The 17,292-nt window shown below is 42.6% G+C and overlaps 4 protein-coding genes across 6 annotated transcripts; 2 read left to right on the top strand and 2 right to left on the bottom strand.

Moving 5' to 3' along the window:
* Nucleotides 1-4,523: 4,523 nt before the first annotated feature.
* Nucleotides 4,524-7,913, top strand: hopx (HOP homeobox). Its single transcript, XM_061278719.1, has 2 exons — nt 4,524-4,822; nt 7,636-7,913. The coding sequence occupies exons 1-2, from the start codon at nt 4,658-4,660 to the stop codon at nt 7,711-7,713; spliced, it is 243 nt and encodes an 80-aa protein (XP_061134703.1). The 5' UTR covers nt 4,524-4,657; the 3' UTR covers nt 7,714-7,913.
* Nucleotides 7,914-8,050: 137 nt separating this feature from the next.
* On the top strand, nt 8,051-11,615 carry LOC133154192 (galectin-4-like). Of its 2 annotated transcripts, none has more exons than XM_061278698.1 (4): nt 8,051-9,980; nt 10,471-10,562; nt 10,754-10,839; nt 10,904-11,615. In XM_061278698.1, the coding sequence occupies exons 2-4, from the start codon at nt 10,479-10,481 to the stop codon at nt 11,430-11,432; spliced, it is 699 nt and encodes a 232-aa protein (XP_061134682.1). In that variant the 5' UTR covers nt 8,051-9,980; nt 10,471-10,478; the 3' UTR covers nt 11,433-11,615. The 2 variants fall into 2 exon arrangements, with proteins under 2 accessions (XP_061134682.1, XP_061134690.1); XM_061278706.1 differs by having other exon boundaries at nt 8,051-10,562; nt 10,904-11,078; nt 11,167-11,615.
* A 945-nt stretch (nt 11,616-12,560) lies between these two features.
* Nucleotides 12,561-14,919, bottom strand: arl9 (ADP-ribosylation factor-like 9). Of its 2 annotated transcripts, none has more exons than XM_061287190.1 (4): nt 14,524-14,919; nt 14,000-14,180; nt 13,717-13,892; nt 12,561-13,565 (listed from the first exon to the last, which is right to left on the bottom strand). In XM_061287190.1, exons 1-4 carry the CDS (start codon nt 14,785-14,787, stop codon nt 13,392-13,394), a joined length of 795 nt encoding a protein of 264 aa, XP_061143174.1. In that variant the 5' UTR covers nt 14,788-14,919; the 3' UTR covers nt 12,561-13,391. The 2 variants fall into 2 exon arrangements, with proteins under 2 accessions (XP_061143174.1, XP_061143183.1); XM_061287199.1 differs by having other exon boundaries at nt 14,000-14,177; nt 14,524-14,918.
* A 375-nt stretch (nt 14,920-15,294) lies between these two features.
* LOC133153620 (snRNA-activating protein complex subunit 1-like) lies at nt 15,295-16,825 on the bottom strand. The gene is made up of 2 exons (XM_061277609.1): nt 16,220-16,825; nt 15,295-15,750 (listed from the first exon to the last, which is right to left on the bottom strand). The coding sequence occupies exons 1-2, from the start codon at nt 16,823-16,825 to the stop codon at nt 15,295-15,297; spliced, it is 1,062 nt and encodes a 353-aa protein (XP_061133593.1).
* Between the last annotated feature and the right edge of the window lie 467 nt (nt 16,826-17,292).

The following is a 17,292-nucleotide window of genomic DNA, read 5'->3' as shown; positions in this document are numbered from 1 at the left end:
ACATCGTTATTTGCGCCTAATTTAAATGAAACCAAAGACATTGAAAATACACCTAGCTAAACCTGCCAATGTCGCTAGCACCGTAAGAGTCGAGAGGTGTTCAAAATCGTTAATTTAGCCCAAGTCGAAAAGGTAATGATGACACCAAAGGTCTCCAGGCCCATCCCGTAATATAAAACTGGTAGCCCCCCCAAAATTAAAAAGTCCAATTTCCACAAAATTGTAACTTAGTTGTTATATAATTATTTCACCATATATCATCTCAAAATAGTTTTGACGGGGTAATTTGTGGCAGACGACATAGAACAACATTGAAAAATGTTAGCACAACGCTGCTAAATTTGGCGCTTGCTAGATTTAGCTTGCGTAACAGTGTCTTTTGCTTCTACAAATTCTAAATTGGGGCCAGCAGGAACTGATGTGCTAATCCTGTTTATTGTTCATGGGATTTACGCTCAAGACAGTCGGTCACTGCTGTGTTAATGTAAAATCCACAAGAAATTGTGTTGAAATTCACGAGTCACACGCGGAAAATTTTCATCAGAGACTTGTAAGCTATAAACTTTCCATTTGAACATACCAGCTACCCGTATCATTCTGCCATTCTTCCTTTTTAGCACAATGATTAGTACTTTAATGTGAATTTGTTCAAGATTCTCAAAAGCATTTGTTTTTGCTCCTCAATGCACAGAAGAGGAAAGATAAACAGCAGTGGGCCTTGTTACGATCCTCGAGGGCCATCATTGGGCTTTTTTAAATACGCCGGTGTTTTGTCTTGAGATTTCACCACAACATCATTGTCTCTCGTTCCGCTTTCATAATTGTGCCTGTTTTTCGTCACTCCTTACTTATCGCTGCTGTTTGTTCAGCTTCCCTGTGGCCTGACGGCGGCCCCGCCCCGTTGCTCCCCCCTAGACTTTTGGGGGGGGGGGAGTCTCGCCCTGAGTTTGTTTGGCTCTGCCTTCCGCCCAAAACCGACCGCAGGCGGGAACCACTTCACAAGGATCAATTGCGAGCATGGCGCCGCTGGTGGAGACCTCAGAACCCCCAGCGGAGGTTTTCATTGCCGCTTTTCTCCTCTCATTGGCTTTGACTTCCACCACACGGTCATGTCCTCAATTCTGAAGCATGTCAAACTAAAAACAGGCTGTTGCATGTTACTGTAGAACACACTGGTTGACTTCCAAGTTGTTCTTATCCGAGGAGAAATTGTTCCATTGACTTCTAATGTTGAATGAATTGTTTTTGACCTATTAAAACACACTGTAAATGCCGTGGTATTGGATGAAGACTGTATTAGCAGATACTCGAAAACAAGTGACTAAGACTTGGGTGCAAAACGAAATGCGATTGGGAATAGATATTCACATTCCCTGTCATTTTTCCTGCAATACAAACATGCAGCCACTCACCCCGACAACCAAATTACTTGCCCATTTATTGAATCATGCATTTATTCAATCATTTATTCATTTATTTCATTACTGCGACAGGTTCCCCCTCCAAAAAAACAACCTGTGAATTTGTGTGGTAAAACCAAGACCCGCCTCTTTTCACATTAGCCAATCACAGTAGTAGGCACAAGAGTCACATGCTCATTACAATTCTGTTCTATTTAACTTTTAAGTTCACTATATTTGCATTTGATTTTTGGGGTCTGTTGGATTTTAATCTACTTTTTCTAACTTGTCTTTTCCCATATGAAGTGTTTTTTTTAGTTAGTTTGAGAAACATTGTTTTAGATTCTGAAATCTCACAATATTTCTTAACAAGATGATGACCTGAGGTATATTGTTGAATTTTGGTTCAAGTACAAATGGGAATGCTTTCAATTTGAGAGCTTGTTTACAACAATAAGTAGAGGTAATGTTGTGGAACATGGGGGGTGAGAGTAGGCCAAATGAAAGGAATGGGAGAAAAAAAATAAAAAAAAGCTCCAGCACTCCCACTAAGTCCACTGAGACAATGTGGTCACACAATTTCCAGCCACTCAAAACAAGGGTTGAACCTTGGCTAGCAAAAGTTACGTACCTAGTGAGGGGCTTTCCTCCTCCACCTTGTCTGACGTGGAACATTCTTTATCCAGCCAAGTTGTGGAGGTTCTGCTCTTTGTACAGCGACTTTGTGAAGGCTTCCTCTGTTTTGTTTTGGAATCTGAGCTTTATGCTCAGGAAGTCTTTGCTTCCTTCTCAGCCTGCTCCATACATATTTAGAACTTCCTTAGAGGGCCAGTGAACATCCTGTGGCCCAAGAACCAACATGTACTTTGAATAATGTGTGTGTCTGCGTGCGTGCATAGAAAAAAGTATAGAATACTTTACATCTTACAGAAATCTGCCCGTTTTGAAGTGAGCAAATCCTTACAGGCTATATCCGGTCAAGTTTCGATTTTTCTCTATGTTACAACACATTGCAACGCTTTTATACTTCAAACAAAACATTCAAATATCTCCAAAATTGCAATTGACCAGCATCATTTAAGATCTCAAAAGTCACGGCGCCTCTATATTGTACGTTTTTCCACATCCATATAAGTTTGTTGCTAATGCTAAACACACACGTGTGGAATCTGCTTCTGCATTCCCAGATGGTTTTGCTTGAGTGAGTGGGAGGGTGGGCAACCTGGAATGGAGACAAGGGAGGACCAGGATTGGGTGATTATGTAATGTCAATGTGCTGCACTCCTTCGTGGAACATAATGAGTCACTGGGGGTGGGGGCTGGAGGGGCTCACCCGATGGCTTCCCCCATTTCCCACAGCAACCACAGACAGTTGTGCTCGTATCATGAGTAAATCATCAAAACAAGCCCAATGTGTGCCTCCGATTTATTAGCTGTTTCCTTCTTCTCAACAGCAGATAGTTTTATATCATCGTGGGCTGGCATGACAAATGATTGCTTTTGCCTTGTTTTGCTTGCTTCTGTTTGCCAGGTCCACTGGGAGGCAAATTAGCAGTTAACTTTGCGTGTTATCTAGCATGAGAAAAAAAGTGGCGGTGGGAAAATAATAGGCCCACTGTAATTAGGGAAACACATTGTGAATACAAATTGTTGACTCACTAACTTTGCGTTTTCAATTCAAATGACATTTGGGTGGACCAGATATGCGTATGTGACCTTGAACAATAGAATTTAATCTTTTTTAAAAGCAGTCAAATATTTTTCGTCAAAGCCAGTAGTTTACTAAAAGCTGTGTCTACTATATTGGGTGGGAAAAAAAACAATTTGCAGGAGAATAACAATGCGCTTACATTATGTTGTCGTGAAAAAGTTGCCACTTGTCCAGCCTGTAATTAGATTATTAATTAGATGACGTCTTGCATGTCAGAAATATTGTGAATCAAGCACACTCTGTCGTCATGACGACCATCTCACGGGTTGTTTTATTTTCCTTATACAAAACCATGAAGTGCAGAATGCAGTTTATTTAGAAATTACATGTAAACGTTGAGGTGCTATTGCTAAAGTTAAATGCTATGGAAATAAATTGTTGAAATTTGGAATGTGACAAAATTGTTGGAATTGGTGGAACGAGGATGAGCATATGTAAAATATCTCTTCGTTGAATATAGGTCTTCAGCTCTCAAGCTATAAATATGAAATGTACATGTATCAGATTTTAGATTCTTGTGCAACACGTTTGATTTCCATGTCAAAGCATTTCCCCAAAATGTGCGAGTGAATCGCATCAGATAAGTGTGTTCAATACACGCGCCGTTTCTTATCGGGTGTCTCGCTAATGAGTAAGAACGCCGCAGTTGACAGCATTTCATATGGGTTAAGTTGAATTTTAAACAGAAAAATGGCAAAAACAACTTGCAATCGTAAAAATGTTCAAGAAATGCTACCAATAAAAGCTCAGCTTTGTTTTAATTGTGCTGTTCACTTGGGTCACAATGCCTCAATATTTTTAAAAGCGGCTGATTGGAATTTGTCAAAAAATATTTTCTCTTGTATTTGCCTCTTTTTTTAAAAAAAAGAAAAAGTGGATTGTTTTTGCATTCTTTTCTGTATTTGTTGATTACACACAGGAAATGGCAACACACGCGCACAAAATACCAAGCCATCTCCTGGGGTTGTTTCCCAAATTGAGTGTACAGTGCAGAAAGCAAAGGGTCACGACCTGGGTTATTTTTACTCAGGCAGACTCGTCATGTGCACTGTCCATTGTGGACTCTCGCACACTTGGGCTCTTATCATCACTTTTCCTTTTTTGAACTTCTGGCTTCATCAGCAACACTGTCGCTAGGAAAATCAGTGATTGGTTTGGGAGCATTTTATTTTTATTTTTTTTCCGGCTAGTCCTGTCTTTGGCACCTTGAAAATGACTTGTCAGTCTGCATATATTATTCCTCTAAACCGCAATACTGTTTCTTTTGTCATTAAATGTCCAAACTCTAGTTCCTCATTGCGACTGTCAGAAAAATGATGACATCACGAGCCGGGTTACACTTATAAGTGACACGATATTCAGTTACGTCATAGCTCCGCCTCCACCGGAGGCGCGCTCCTACCGACCGACAGCAGTCTGTTAGCTGGACGCCTGCGGGCGGCGGCAAGACGTCCGTGAACACTCAGCCAGCCGAACACGCAGCTTTCCTCCCTCTCTCCTGGCGGCAGCGACCTGCTCCACCAGTCCGGGCTGAACCTCACACAACATGGAGTGCATGAAGCTGACCGAGTGCATGAAGCTGACCGAGTGCATGAAGCTGTCCGAGTACCAGGCCAAAGTTTTGGAGGACAATTTTAAGGGCAAGTATCCTGACGACACGACGCTCATGCTGGTCGCCGCCGAGTGTGGACTATCGGAGGAGGAAACGCAGGTGAGTCCTGCTCCGACCGCTCAGATGAATGCGTGGAATACGTTCTGCTTATACAGTACGTCAATATATTTGATTCCAGCATTTAGCTGAAATTATTAATCTCTTTCATCATGACAAAAAACTTTATTTTTCTACTATTAATTAAAAAAAATGGAAATATCGAATATTAATGTTTTTATTTTTTCCTATCAACACATTGCTCAAATATATGAAATAGGAAAAAAACTTATGTTACACACATGATGTGCCTTTAATGTACGTAATCTCATTGTCACTGGTACTATCCCTGTTTAATTTTGACAACCACTTAATTTTAAGCAATTATTTAATAATGCATAGTTTTTGTTTGTTTTTTATAGTATTTTAAACATTTGATACATTGTGTCCCTTCACATTTTATAACAAGACCAAGACACTCCATCTTACATTGCAAATATTTTTGGTTTATAGAATGCAAGCATTTGGCCCCTATGAGCACCCTTGTGGTCAGTTTTGGAATTGAGTCAGAGCCTGTTCTCTGTTTTAGTTCACAAATTTGAAATTATTCTAGTCAGCAAGTATGAATCAGAAACCTAAATAGGGGTATTAATAAAATTGAAAGCTGATGGAGTTTTTTTTCAAATTGATTACAAAAGTATTTTCACAAGAAAAACATGCCTAAATGTTGGGAGGCAAAAAAAAAAAGATTTTAACAGACTCAGTAGGTGTAAATGCTCTTAATCTTCAGAAAGTGCTACGGGCATGTTCGGTGTCACTCACCATCAACCTCATCTCCCATGTAAATAATCAAGTTTACATAGACGCAAGATTTTGCTGGATGGATAACACCCACTGTTTCGCTTTTACCTCGGGTTGTTAAAACACTTTCATTCATCTGCAAGTTGTGCATTTGTTTTTTCCATCTTAAGCCAACAAACCAGTTAGTCCGGGTTTGACAGCATCGCACCAGCATGAAGCTGCAGCGTGAATACGTAAACCTGATCAAACAGTCAGCAGGTTTGACACTTGACACTTTTATCAGACACTGCATGACATCGGCATGCAGTAAATTGTCACTCGATAAAAATTCACACTGAAGTGATCGGTTAGCCCATCTATAACATTTACCATTATGTATTAGCATTAAGCTTGCAAAGATTAGGCCTCTTCTGGTCGTGTTTTTCTTCTTTGTTGAATTTGTCGTCTTTTTCGTCTTTTTACAAAACATTTAGCGATGGCTTGAGCAACTATGCCTTTTAAGCTAATGTTTCAGAAAGCATTCAATGAGTTGTATTGCCTTCAGTGACAATAAGAACTCATATATTTCCACCAACAATTGAGTGATGTCTGCTTATAGCTTTCTCTGTGTATCTGCATGTTTTGGTGGGCGTGTGTAAGCTACTATTGTTAAAAAAAAAATTTTTTTTAAAAGGCACACGGGTGTTTACGACTGCTTCTATTCATTGTGTGCGGAAGGGTTTGGTGCGGTCTGGGTGGGGTGCAAGGTTCACATGTGGCACCTGATCAAAAGACTTGACTTCATTGCCTCTCCGGTGTTTTTGGATTGTTAACAAAGCTCTCATTGGGGAAGGTTCAACTCCACAAATGCGCACAGTAACACATAGGCTGCGCACCACTCCCCGTTTCACATAAACAGCCTTTACAATGTGCCACAACCTCCGTGCGCCGCGTACCCTTGCTTGTTCAGAGTGGACGCTGCAAGTCAACCTTGGCTTAGTTATGTAATGGCATGTGATCCAGGAACATATAGAACATACAAGTAGTCAGTCAAAAAGAAGAATGAGAAAAATATACACAAAATCAACTTCAGCTGAATTAACGCTTAAAAATGTATTTCCACGTATGGTACAGTGATCCCTCGCTACTTCGTGCTTCATTTATCGCGGATTCACTACATCGCGGATTTTGTTTCCAAATTAAAAAAAAAAAAAAACAATTAAAAGACAAAATAAAACTTTGAAATTGAGGAAACGTGTCAAACCTTTAGAACAATGTAGTATTGATCCAAATGTTCGTTTACATTCCTTTAGAAATCCGTTTTCGCGTGTTAGCACGATCACGAATTAGCATCTTTCCTCTAACCCAGTGCTTCTCAATTATTTTCTGTTACGCCCCCCCCCCTAGCAAGAAGAAAACTATTCGCGCTCCCCACTCCCCACCGTGACTATCCTAACTTGTCTTGTAAGTCGTAAAATGTTGCACTGTCGCAAACGTGACAGAAGTAACAATGAGAGCGCCCCCAGGTATAGCACCGCGCCCCCCAAGCGCGCCCCACTATTTGAGAAGCACTGCTCTAAACCGTTAGGCTGCCCAGTACTTCTTGTTGATGACCGTACTTTGCGGATTTCACTTATCGTGCTTGGTTTTTGGAACCAATTATCTGCGATAAACGAGGGATTACTGTGTTTATATATATGTACGTAGAGTGTAATGTTCCAAAATAGAATGAAGCTAACATGAGAAAAACTTCACTAATAACAGAAAATGGTGTGTGTGTGTGTGCCAAGTCAAGAGCTTCAAGAAATGAATTGTTGTTTTACGATATTAATCCGACTTTCAACCAGTCTTTGGACCCACAGATTCAGTCCACACTACGTAGAGTTTCTGGTGCGTGTTTACCGAAGCCGCTGTTTTGTTTGAAAACGTATTGGAGGCAATGACAAGTGTACCTGTTCTCAGGACTATTCATTTACTATTCAGTCCGTTACATCACCACTTCTCGTCCATCAGGTTTTTCCGAGGATTTTGTGGCCAAAGGGGTAAAGAAATACCACAATTGTTCTAAAACTTTCCTCCCTCCGTGTTCCATCCAGAAATGGTTCAAGCTGCGCACGGCTCAGTGGCGCCAATCGGAGGGTCTTCCAGCTGAACAGGGCTCTGTGTTGGATTGAGAACCACCCCCAAATCGTCATTCCAGCCCTACCAATTCCTTTTTGGACCTATCTTCTGGAACTTTATCTCTTTCTTCTGCCTCTTTGTTATTTTGTGTATGAAGCTGTTTGAACTTACATCAATGTATAGGTGCTTGAGTGACTATGTATAACCGACGCGTTTAAGTGAAGTGACAGATTAAATTAGGCATTAAAATGTCTAGCCTGCTCTCTGTGTCATGTTTTGGGAAGGAAAAGAAAAAGTACAAATACTTAACTGTACAGTACTTTCCAGGCGCATTTGTTTTTCTTCAAGTGGTGGAAAGTCTTCAGAAAGAAATCTTTCCGTGGATTTTTCATAGTGTGAGTACTTTTCTCACTTTAAATGTGTTATTTGTCGCCTAGCGGGCCCAACTCAAAGTCACCGGCCCACGGGATGCACAGAAACACGAGTCGGAAGCGCGGCTCTGGATCACGAGACAGACAAGGGACAGGTGATGTCATTCCATTGTCCACCAGCCTGTAAAAGGGATGTGAGCTCATAGCTGTGCTTTGGCCCACTCTCTTAGTGTACAGATGATGAGAAAATGTATAACAATGAGGGTCTTTGGCAGCTAATTTGCTGTCTCAATACCACTGGTGGGTTGTAAAAACAATATTTACGTATAAGGTAAGTCAGTAAGTTCCTTACACTAGGGGTCATCATGAAGAATGCCAAGAGGGGGCACATAACTTATTTGATGCTGTGAAGTAAAGCCAGAGATTTTATTGTCATGATCCAGTCCTCTCTATTTGTACAATGGATGCACGCCAATACTGTTCATCTATCTGTACTTGTTCAGTACTTAGAAATGGTATGACACTATGAGACTGATACCACCTGACACATTTGCGTGAGCAGAGATGTGCCCGTGTCTAAAAGAGTTTCTGAAGTGAGTCTACAGGAGGGAGGCCAGGTGGAGGTTGAGGTCCCCCTGCGGTGAGAGCATGCGGTGAGAAAGTGCCTGCTCAACCTGCTTGACTGAAACCATCCAACGAGTATTTCTGGTGGTATGTTGCTCATCAGGTATGCTAAATTGCACTCCTGTGTTAATGCCACAAATATGCCTGGAGTTCATTTGACAATCAAAAGGATGTGTTGTCGTACTCAGGAAATGACGCCTGTTGTAATCAGGAGGAAAGATGAGGGCAGTTCATGGAGTGAATGGAAATGAATGAAAACTTTCTCTAACTTTTGCTGTTTTAGGGTTAAGGTCTCAAAAAAGCAAACACAAATGTCTAAGTCACAGTTCTGCTTGAGGTGTCTTAGCACAAAAAAAACTTGTTTGCTCTGCTTTTTGGTCAGAAACTTGTTCTGGGAGTATACTATTTTTGAAAGTATATAATTAAAGATATTGCACCACCTTAACAACTTAAATAGATGCATATCTTTTAATGACAAATTGATACACACACATACACTGTATGCGTCATAAAACAACGTTAAATGTCTTTGTAAGGCCAAGCATGACTTCGAACAAAATGTGCTGAGTGAGCATGTTGTGATGTTTAGGAGCGAAAAAATGCAAACGGGATTCAAACAGCGCCTTGTTTTTGTTTGTTGCTAAGAGGAGCAAGCGGAGCTGTGAGGAATTTCTCACTTGGAGGCAGCTTTTTTTATTTTGCACTTGACTTCTACGCACTCTCTTTTGGAGAATGTATTTTATTATTTACAAATACAAACAAAACCCAACGTAATCCAATTTGATTACAGCCATCTCTGACATGTGGAGAAGGAAAGCGAGGGTTTACTGATTGGATTATTTCAATGTGTGATCTAAATCCACAATGTTTTATCATGGCTTAGTAGGCCCGTCACTTATCATGCTAATAAATGACATTATATCACGTTTGATTACAGTGAGGAAGATTCGCTCCTGAGACCTGCACTTCCAGTATTGATCTCATTCGAAGGACGGGAGCACTGGGGTGCTTTTAATGTATCTGACTGACAGAGGGAGTAAAACCTTTTGTCAGATTCAGAATGCCTTTTATTGTCATTATACATAGTACAACGAGATAAGAGCTGCCCAAACAGTGCAATATAAAGCTATAAAGTATATATAAAAAAAAAAGTGACAACTGCACAGTTGTAGTGGTTGAAGTATAAATACATAAATACATTGTGCGTAGAAGAATAGTAGACCATAAGTGATCAAGCAAGTTAGACTTGAGACAAATTATGGCTCTTGGAAAATAAAACTACCCATGTGACTCTAGCCAGGGCTACATCTGCAAGGTGCCCAGAGGTGAGAGCACATCTTGTTTTGCGGCTGCAGCGTTCATGTGTCACGACACTGAAAAAGATTTGGTGCAGCTTATATTTTAAGAAAGGAAGTCACATTTTTTGATGAGCAAATTGGAAGTCAACGTTTATGAGAGCATTCGACTTGCAGCGTGAGTTTCTTAAAAGAGGGTTGCGCAACACCGCCACGAGCCGCGTTCCTCCTCCTCCAACAAAAGGTGGGAGCAAGCGGCCTTCAGTCAGGCCGCCCGCCGAGCAGGGCAGACTTCCCGCTTGCAGAAGATGTCGCCGCCTACTGGCCAATTGGGAAAGGTCATCCTCCGTTGCAACGACGACCATCAAAGCCGCACATTTTCAACGTTCAGATTTGCTCATATATGACTGGACTCTCCCTTTTGAAGTTGTATAATTTCATAATTGGCAAAGCCCTCAAGAAATTGACTTGTGTGTAGTCACTTTTTTGCCTGATTGTATTTACCTTTTGGCATTTTCAGACAAGGTCATGTGCGCAAATGCCACCAATGGAGCGTCGTGTTCCTCTCGGGATGTGGCGTGCCAGTGCCAGCTCTACATGAAATACAGCGATGTGAGTTTGTGCTGTGGATGCCCAAAAGCATTTTTACTCTCCCGTGGCAATCGTGTGAAGCTTTCTCAACACCTTCAGTGGGCATTGTTCAAGACATTCAACCAAATGCCTTTGTTTGTCCACTGAAGCTGTCCCCAAAGCACGTGCATGGCCTACTTGTTCCCATCTTTCTCCGTTGTATGTGCGCGCAGACGGGCGGCTTCCAAGGTGGCTTGGGCGGTCTCAGCGTGGGCCGTACGCTGGTCATCAAGGGACAATCCATTCCCCAAGCAACCAAGTAATAACACGCACACACACACACACACAGCAAAAGAAGGCAGCTGACACATTTGTGTTTGCAGACTGGGGATCAACATGGAGGTGCGTGACAGCAACGGCAAGGAGACGGGCAACAATGCGCTGCACCTGAACATCGACATTGGGGCCAAGAGCTTCACCGTGAACGCCAAAGTCAGCGAGAAGCTGACCGGGAGCCTTCCCCAACAAAACCCCTTTGGACCAGGACTCCCCTTCGAGGTGACGTCCGTCGCTAAGTCGGCGTTCAATCATCACCCAAACTCAAAACCCGTAGAAAGTAACCTGCACTCTGCCTTCCGCCGTCTAGATTGTCATCAAGTGTGGCAGTGGCGCTTTCCAGCTGACTTTCAACGGCGGGCCCCAGCAGGACTTTGCTTATCAAGTTCAGGATCTGCAAGCCATCAACTTGCTGTCGGTGTGGCAAGTGGAGCAGATCCACGTCCAGCTGAAGTGACCACGCGGCCGTCCGAGCGCCTCTTCCTGTCTGGGTGTCGTCAGCCGACGGCAATCAGCGTGTTTTTTCCCTATTGTTTCTTTAGCAGTCGCCACCTACTGTTGTTCACTTTAGACTAAGTGTGCAAGATAACGTCACGGTACGACATTTTTGCATTATGTGGAACATATAGTACAAATATAAACACACTTTAATTGAATACACATGTTCTGATGAATTCTGACTATATTCAAGTGATGATTTTCCTTCAACTATGTAAACATGTTTGAACCAGAATAAAGTTAAACTTGGTGAGAATCTCATTGCTTTGGATGCTGAAGATTTAGAGCGGCCGGACACATATGATGTTAAAGGAGCCATTTTGCAGTCCAGTGCTCAATGTTGTCCGTGTGGAATTCCAACCGCGTTTGGTACTGTCACGCCCGTGCCAGAGCACACTCAGCCGTCATCTCTCAGCCACACCCCTTTCGTCTTTGTAATGTCTGTCACCTGCTTCCTCTTGTTACCCTGTGTATTTAAGACCTGTCCGTGTGTTTCTCTCTGGGACTGTCCTGTCCCGTCCCTGTCTGTGTAGCTGTCGTTTGGGTTTCCCTCCCTTGATCGATCGATCGGTCTGTCTGTTGTAGGCTCACGGTCAGTATTTTAACCTTGTCCAGGTGGACTTATGTCGGTTGGTCGGTCTGTGACTCTCTATCCCGTCTGTGTTTTCGGTTACCCACCTACCTCCCTTCCAACTACCTTTTACCTCAATAAACCCTGGTCCAAGTTGCATTTGGTCTCCCGGCTGCAACACACCTTCAAACGATAATGTTATCCAGCTTTTGCAATGTGGTTTTAAAAAGAACTCTTCAAAAAGAGTGTTCACAATATTTGTTATTGCATAATGGATGTCACCTACTTTATTTTTTATAATTTATATTGTCTCTTGTGGCTCTTCTAATTGGTGTTTAGGTAGATGACAAACACTTGCAATTAATTGGGGCACAGCCTCAATTAGAGCTGAGGTCACGTATTGCACTGTTTGACCCCTTACAATAAATCCTAAAATAATAAATACTGCCACACATATAAGATAAGCGGATGCCACGTCACTTGACCTCAAATGTAACTGGAAGAAGTTAGGAAGTTGCTGCGCTTATCAGTATTCGTTGCCATGGAGATGCGAGTCCGTAGCAACTGCACGCATAAAACCTGAGCTCGTGTGACAGAAGGATGCCAATTAAACAATAACATCAAAACCAGCAAAGTATTTACACAACAATCTTTAATTTTAACTGGTCAAAAATCTGTTGTAAGACAAAAGTTTGTTTTTGGAGAAACCAGAAAAGAGATCAAAAAGTTGACATTAGTTTAAGACACAGCAAAAACAAAGGTCATTATGGCCAGACAGTAAAAAAAAAAGATATTTGAAGGAAACATCAACTTTTATAACTTTAGTAACTTAATAGCCATAAGTGAAATTCACACGCAATAGTCTCCCACTTTTAAGGAGTGCGGTTAAAAAAAATAAAAGTACATTTAGTTCTTGTTCTGCCGTATCCTGCAAAACTTTCATTCAACTTGGAGGACGGTTGAAAGAAATTTGGCTCCAAGTTGAAAAGGAACTGCAACACTGAAAGACGGTTGTATTAAAAGCCATCTTTTTATGTAATACATTTCCAGAATGATATATTATGAGGGGAAAGTCACAATAGAACATGGAAAAAAAGTCATTAGAAAACAATACAATCAGAATATTTTACTTGGAAAATCATGTCATTTTTATCAACTAACTTTTTCCTATATATAATTATTAGTTGGTAAGACTATGAATTGACCCTTTTAGGGTCACAAACGGTACATTACTTTTTTCCTTGTAACATTACAACTTTAACCTGTTCTTCTCCGTAATGGCTGTGTACTTAAAAAGTTACATGGAAAATCATATAAAAGTAGTAGTAGTACTCAAAAAAGTGGTGCAAAAATATTCCCTATTTACTACAAAAACATTGAGAACATCTTTGGTTAAGTTTCGTTTCAGTTACGCTGACCCGAGTGAACAAGGCGCAACGAGAACATTGGGACTTGCTGCCTGCCGTTTACTTGTCGCCAGCCAGCTGGATGATCAGCTCTCGGGCATCCCGCACACCAGAGGTGACTTCCGCTTCACCCTTCTTGACGCATGTGCCGATAAGAAAGATTTTCCGCTCTCCCACCTCGGAAAGCTCTAGCGCCTCGTGCAGGTCGGTAATGCTGCGGGCGCCCGGAAGGTCCTGTAAGACAACACTTGTTTGTGCCTTTTACAGAAAAGTTTTCATTATTACTTATGACCGTCCATTAATCTTTTTGTGCTCACCAATAAGATACCACAAGATGGCGCCAAAGAGTATTTTTGTATATTTTGAGTGTTTCTGTCATCCTCACCTGCTTGTTGGCCAGTACCATTAGAGGCAGGCAGGGGTCGTCATTGAGCAGCTTGTGCAGCTGTGCCTTGGCAACGCCAAAGAGCTGCGGCGCCGCCGAGTCCACCACGAACACCAGCAGCAGAGCCTTGGACATGTACCTTGGCCAATAAGGTCTCAGCTCTGCCTTGCCGCCGACTGATGAAATCCAAAGACACATTTGCTGGCTTTACAGAAGGTAACTTCTGGCTGAGCTGAGCGATTTAAGAAAATCACACATTGAGCCGCTTGCTGAATGAACTTACTTTCGAGGAATTCAACGTGCAGGTCTTCTTTGTTAATGGAGACGGCATTGAAGCCCTGCGTCGGCTCAATGTCCACGTCCAGGTTGCCAATGGCCAAACAGTACAGCAGACTGGATTTTCCCGCTCCATCCAGACCCAGAACCAGCACTTGGGTCCCTTCTGGCTTCAACGACTTTGACTGTTGCGGGAATAAGCACAAACAAGATTAAATGTGAAGGTCGCGAATGAGATGTAGACTATGCCTTGGGCATTTAGGACCCCAACCTTCAGACTAATTGTTGGATGTTTATAAACCAAGATCTTCAGATTCAGAGTGGAGATTTTCGTATTTGCACTGAAAGTAGTCATCCTTAACAACTTGTAATCCCACTTCATCATTAAGCAGTACCTTAAGTTATTAAAGTGTATTAAATAATTTTATATTAATCATCTACGTATATTATGATAAAGTTGTGTGACTCTTCGGGGCTTTCAAACATCACCGAGTTGTTCATGAAAGTGTGCCCGCCAGAGACGATGCCTACCTCCGATACTTTCTGCGCTTTCTCGGGGGTGCAAACAGCCTCAACACGGGCTTTGACGACAGTTTCCTCGACGTCTTTCCCACTCGCGTCTACCTCCTCTTTCTTCGGCTTTTCTCCGGTGGGCCTTCGCCTCTCAGCCTCGTCCCCCGGGCGACTTTCACCAGATTGCCGGGAGTTGATCGTGTAGTTCCAAAAGACGTAAGCCAATCCTCCAGCCAGAGCCACGGAGAAACCGACAACGCCAGCTTCCCTCAAGCCCAACATAGCGCTTACTCCAAGAAAACTGGACTAATTATTTAAATTAACATGTCCGTTTAACTTAAAACACACCGTCTACCACCGTCTCTGTCGTCAACAAGTGGATTACTAGGCCGGAAGCGCGAACGGGACTTGGGTACCTCATTTCCGTCTCGTCTTTTGTTGATGTAGTTACTCAGCTTGGCCAACAGAAGGCGCTAAAAACAATACAAACGATTGAAGAAGCAGCTCAAAATGAAACTTAAAGGTATTAGACAGGATCTGATTTAGAATTTATTTTGTAATATTTCTCAAATCCCTCCCCACATACCGTTGACGGGTTGTTAAATAGGTTGTCTTAAAAAAAAGCCTGTTTTTGATGTCTTTGAGGAATATGGAGCTTGTTTCCGAAAAACAACATGGAAGGGTGGAGAGGAGGGACCTGCGCATGCGCAATATCCAAAAGTATTCTGAGCTGTCGGAAAGAGTTTGTAATGCCTTTATTTCATTCCGTACCCAAAAAATACAAGTAATTTAAGATAAGTGCACATAACCCTCCTTCTCTTGACTGTTCTTCTGTCGCAATGGCACTCCCTCCTGGTCTGGGGCCCTCAAAAGCCAAGTCTGCAACTCCGATTTCCCCGTGGTTTTCCCAAGAGTCTTCCATGTGCGGGCCCTCAGTGACAGGGGCCTTTCCTTCTTATCAGGAGCTTGCTGCTTGGGAAAAGATCCGTATGAATCCTCCGCCTCCTCCGGGCGGGACTTCCTCGACTTGGAGTCACACAGGCTTTGCCCATAGCCTCTCCTCTTGATGGAGGCCAGCAGGGCAGCCCGGCTTCGGCAGTCCTCCTGCTCAGTGGGCTTGGCCTCATCCTTGCAGGCATCGTTTGTTTGCTTGAAAGTCTTCTGCTGCCATACGTGGAACTCATTCAAAGTGTCTTTAAGACGAGAGGCAAAGTCTGCATGGGTCATGGTGGCCTGGAGGCGAACCTACAATGGCCAAAAAGCAACAAAATTAGACCACGGTACAATTTTTAAACATCTACATTTCTGTGGACAGAAGCCAGGATGTTTCATGCACGGTGGGCGAGTGATCAAATGTGTCACCTCACCAGTTTTCCTTGACACACAGGACTACTTTCAATGCTTCATCCCTATCATGTGGCATTAGTAAAGTAACACTAATGTCTAGCAAGAGGTTAAGAGCTAAACAAAAATACAGTTTAGTTGATAAAGCAACAGTGGTTAATTATGCGATTTGTAAATTAGTTTGACATTTATATAACAGTCTATCATAACAATAGCTGGTATTATAATCATTTCTTTCTTTGACAGAAAAGGATTATATAATACAATTAAATAAAATAGTTTTCATTTTTTATTTTAATCCATCTAACTTTTTTTGTGTTCGTGTTCCTCAATGTACATCGAATTCTAGTCTTTTAGCTGCGGTACGGACCTCTACCAACTCGTTCTTAATCTTGTAGTAGTAGTTCTGGACGTTGGAAAGCTCCTCCAGGTAGTCCTCGGTTAGCAGCTCTTGTACCCCGTTGGCCCTGGCCAGCATCCCGGCGCACACCTCCTGCACTTTGGCCTTTTTGGGCCGCTGGAAGACGAGCAAATGCGGCATGGCGGTGTAGTCTACAGCTTTGGCAGCGACCAGCTTCCGGTAGACGAAAACCACGTCCAGGTGTCCGCAGGCGATGGAGTCCCGCAAAAACTTCTGCACGTCGTCCCAGTCCCGGAGAGCCAGGCGGATCTGCACCCGAGGGACGGCGAGTTGCGTGTAGTAGAAGGCGTGCATCAAGTAGAGACCGCCGACCCGCACCTGATAGCAGTAAGGCGGCAAGAAGTATTTGACGGCCGTGGCCAGAGCCACCCGGCAGAATCGCCTCATTTCGCTCATGCTGGCCATGCCCAGGAAGAGGTCCGAAAAGCGGGCCTTCTTCCACAGGGCCGTAAAGCCCACCAGGCGGACTGAGTCGGCGTGCTGGAAGCAGCCGAGGAACTCTTCTACGTCCTCGGTCAGTGGTTCGTAGAAGGTGCTGGCGTATTTGGAAGGCATCTTGAACCAAATTGTGTGCGGGTGAATGATTCCAAGAAAGGTATTGCGTTGCGTTAACGTTCAAGCAATTTCCGGAACGAGCGCGGCCCAATTAGGACAACTCCAACCCTTTTCCAAGACTCAAGTACTAGAATGAAGTTGCATATTCTTTATTTTTTAAAAAAAAATACAGATTGAATTATAGTATTTCTGAGGAAAAAGTTGCATAAGATTAAAGTCACCACTAAAAGATCTATGACCTACCTAATTCCCCCCTCCATAATTTAAATGTATAACAGCCACGGTTGACAAAACATTAAATGTAGAACCTGTTCAATACATACATTAGCAAATTATTGCATGCAGTCAACCCACAAACTCTTGTTATACATAATTTCCCCTTCTATGCGAATAATCGTGAATGCTCGTATTACTTCAATTTGGCCTCAATTATCAATGTCAGTGACACTTCAACGTACATGAAGAAA

The sequence above is a fragment of the Syngnathus typhle genome, linkage group LG1, assembly GCF_033458585.1.
Source record: "Syngnathus typhle isolate RoL2023-S1 ecotype Sweden linkage group LG1, RoL_Styp_1.0, whole genome shotgun sequence".
NCBI lineage: Eukaryota > Metazoa > Chordata > Actinopteri > Syngnathiformes > Syngnathidae > Syngnathus > Syngnathus typhle.
This window is presented reverse-complemented; position numbering and strand designations above follow the sequence as displayed.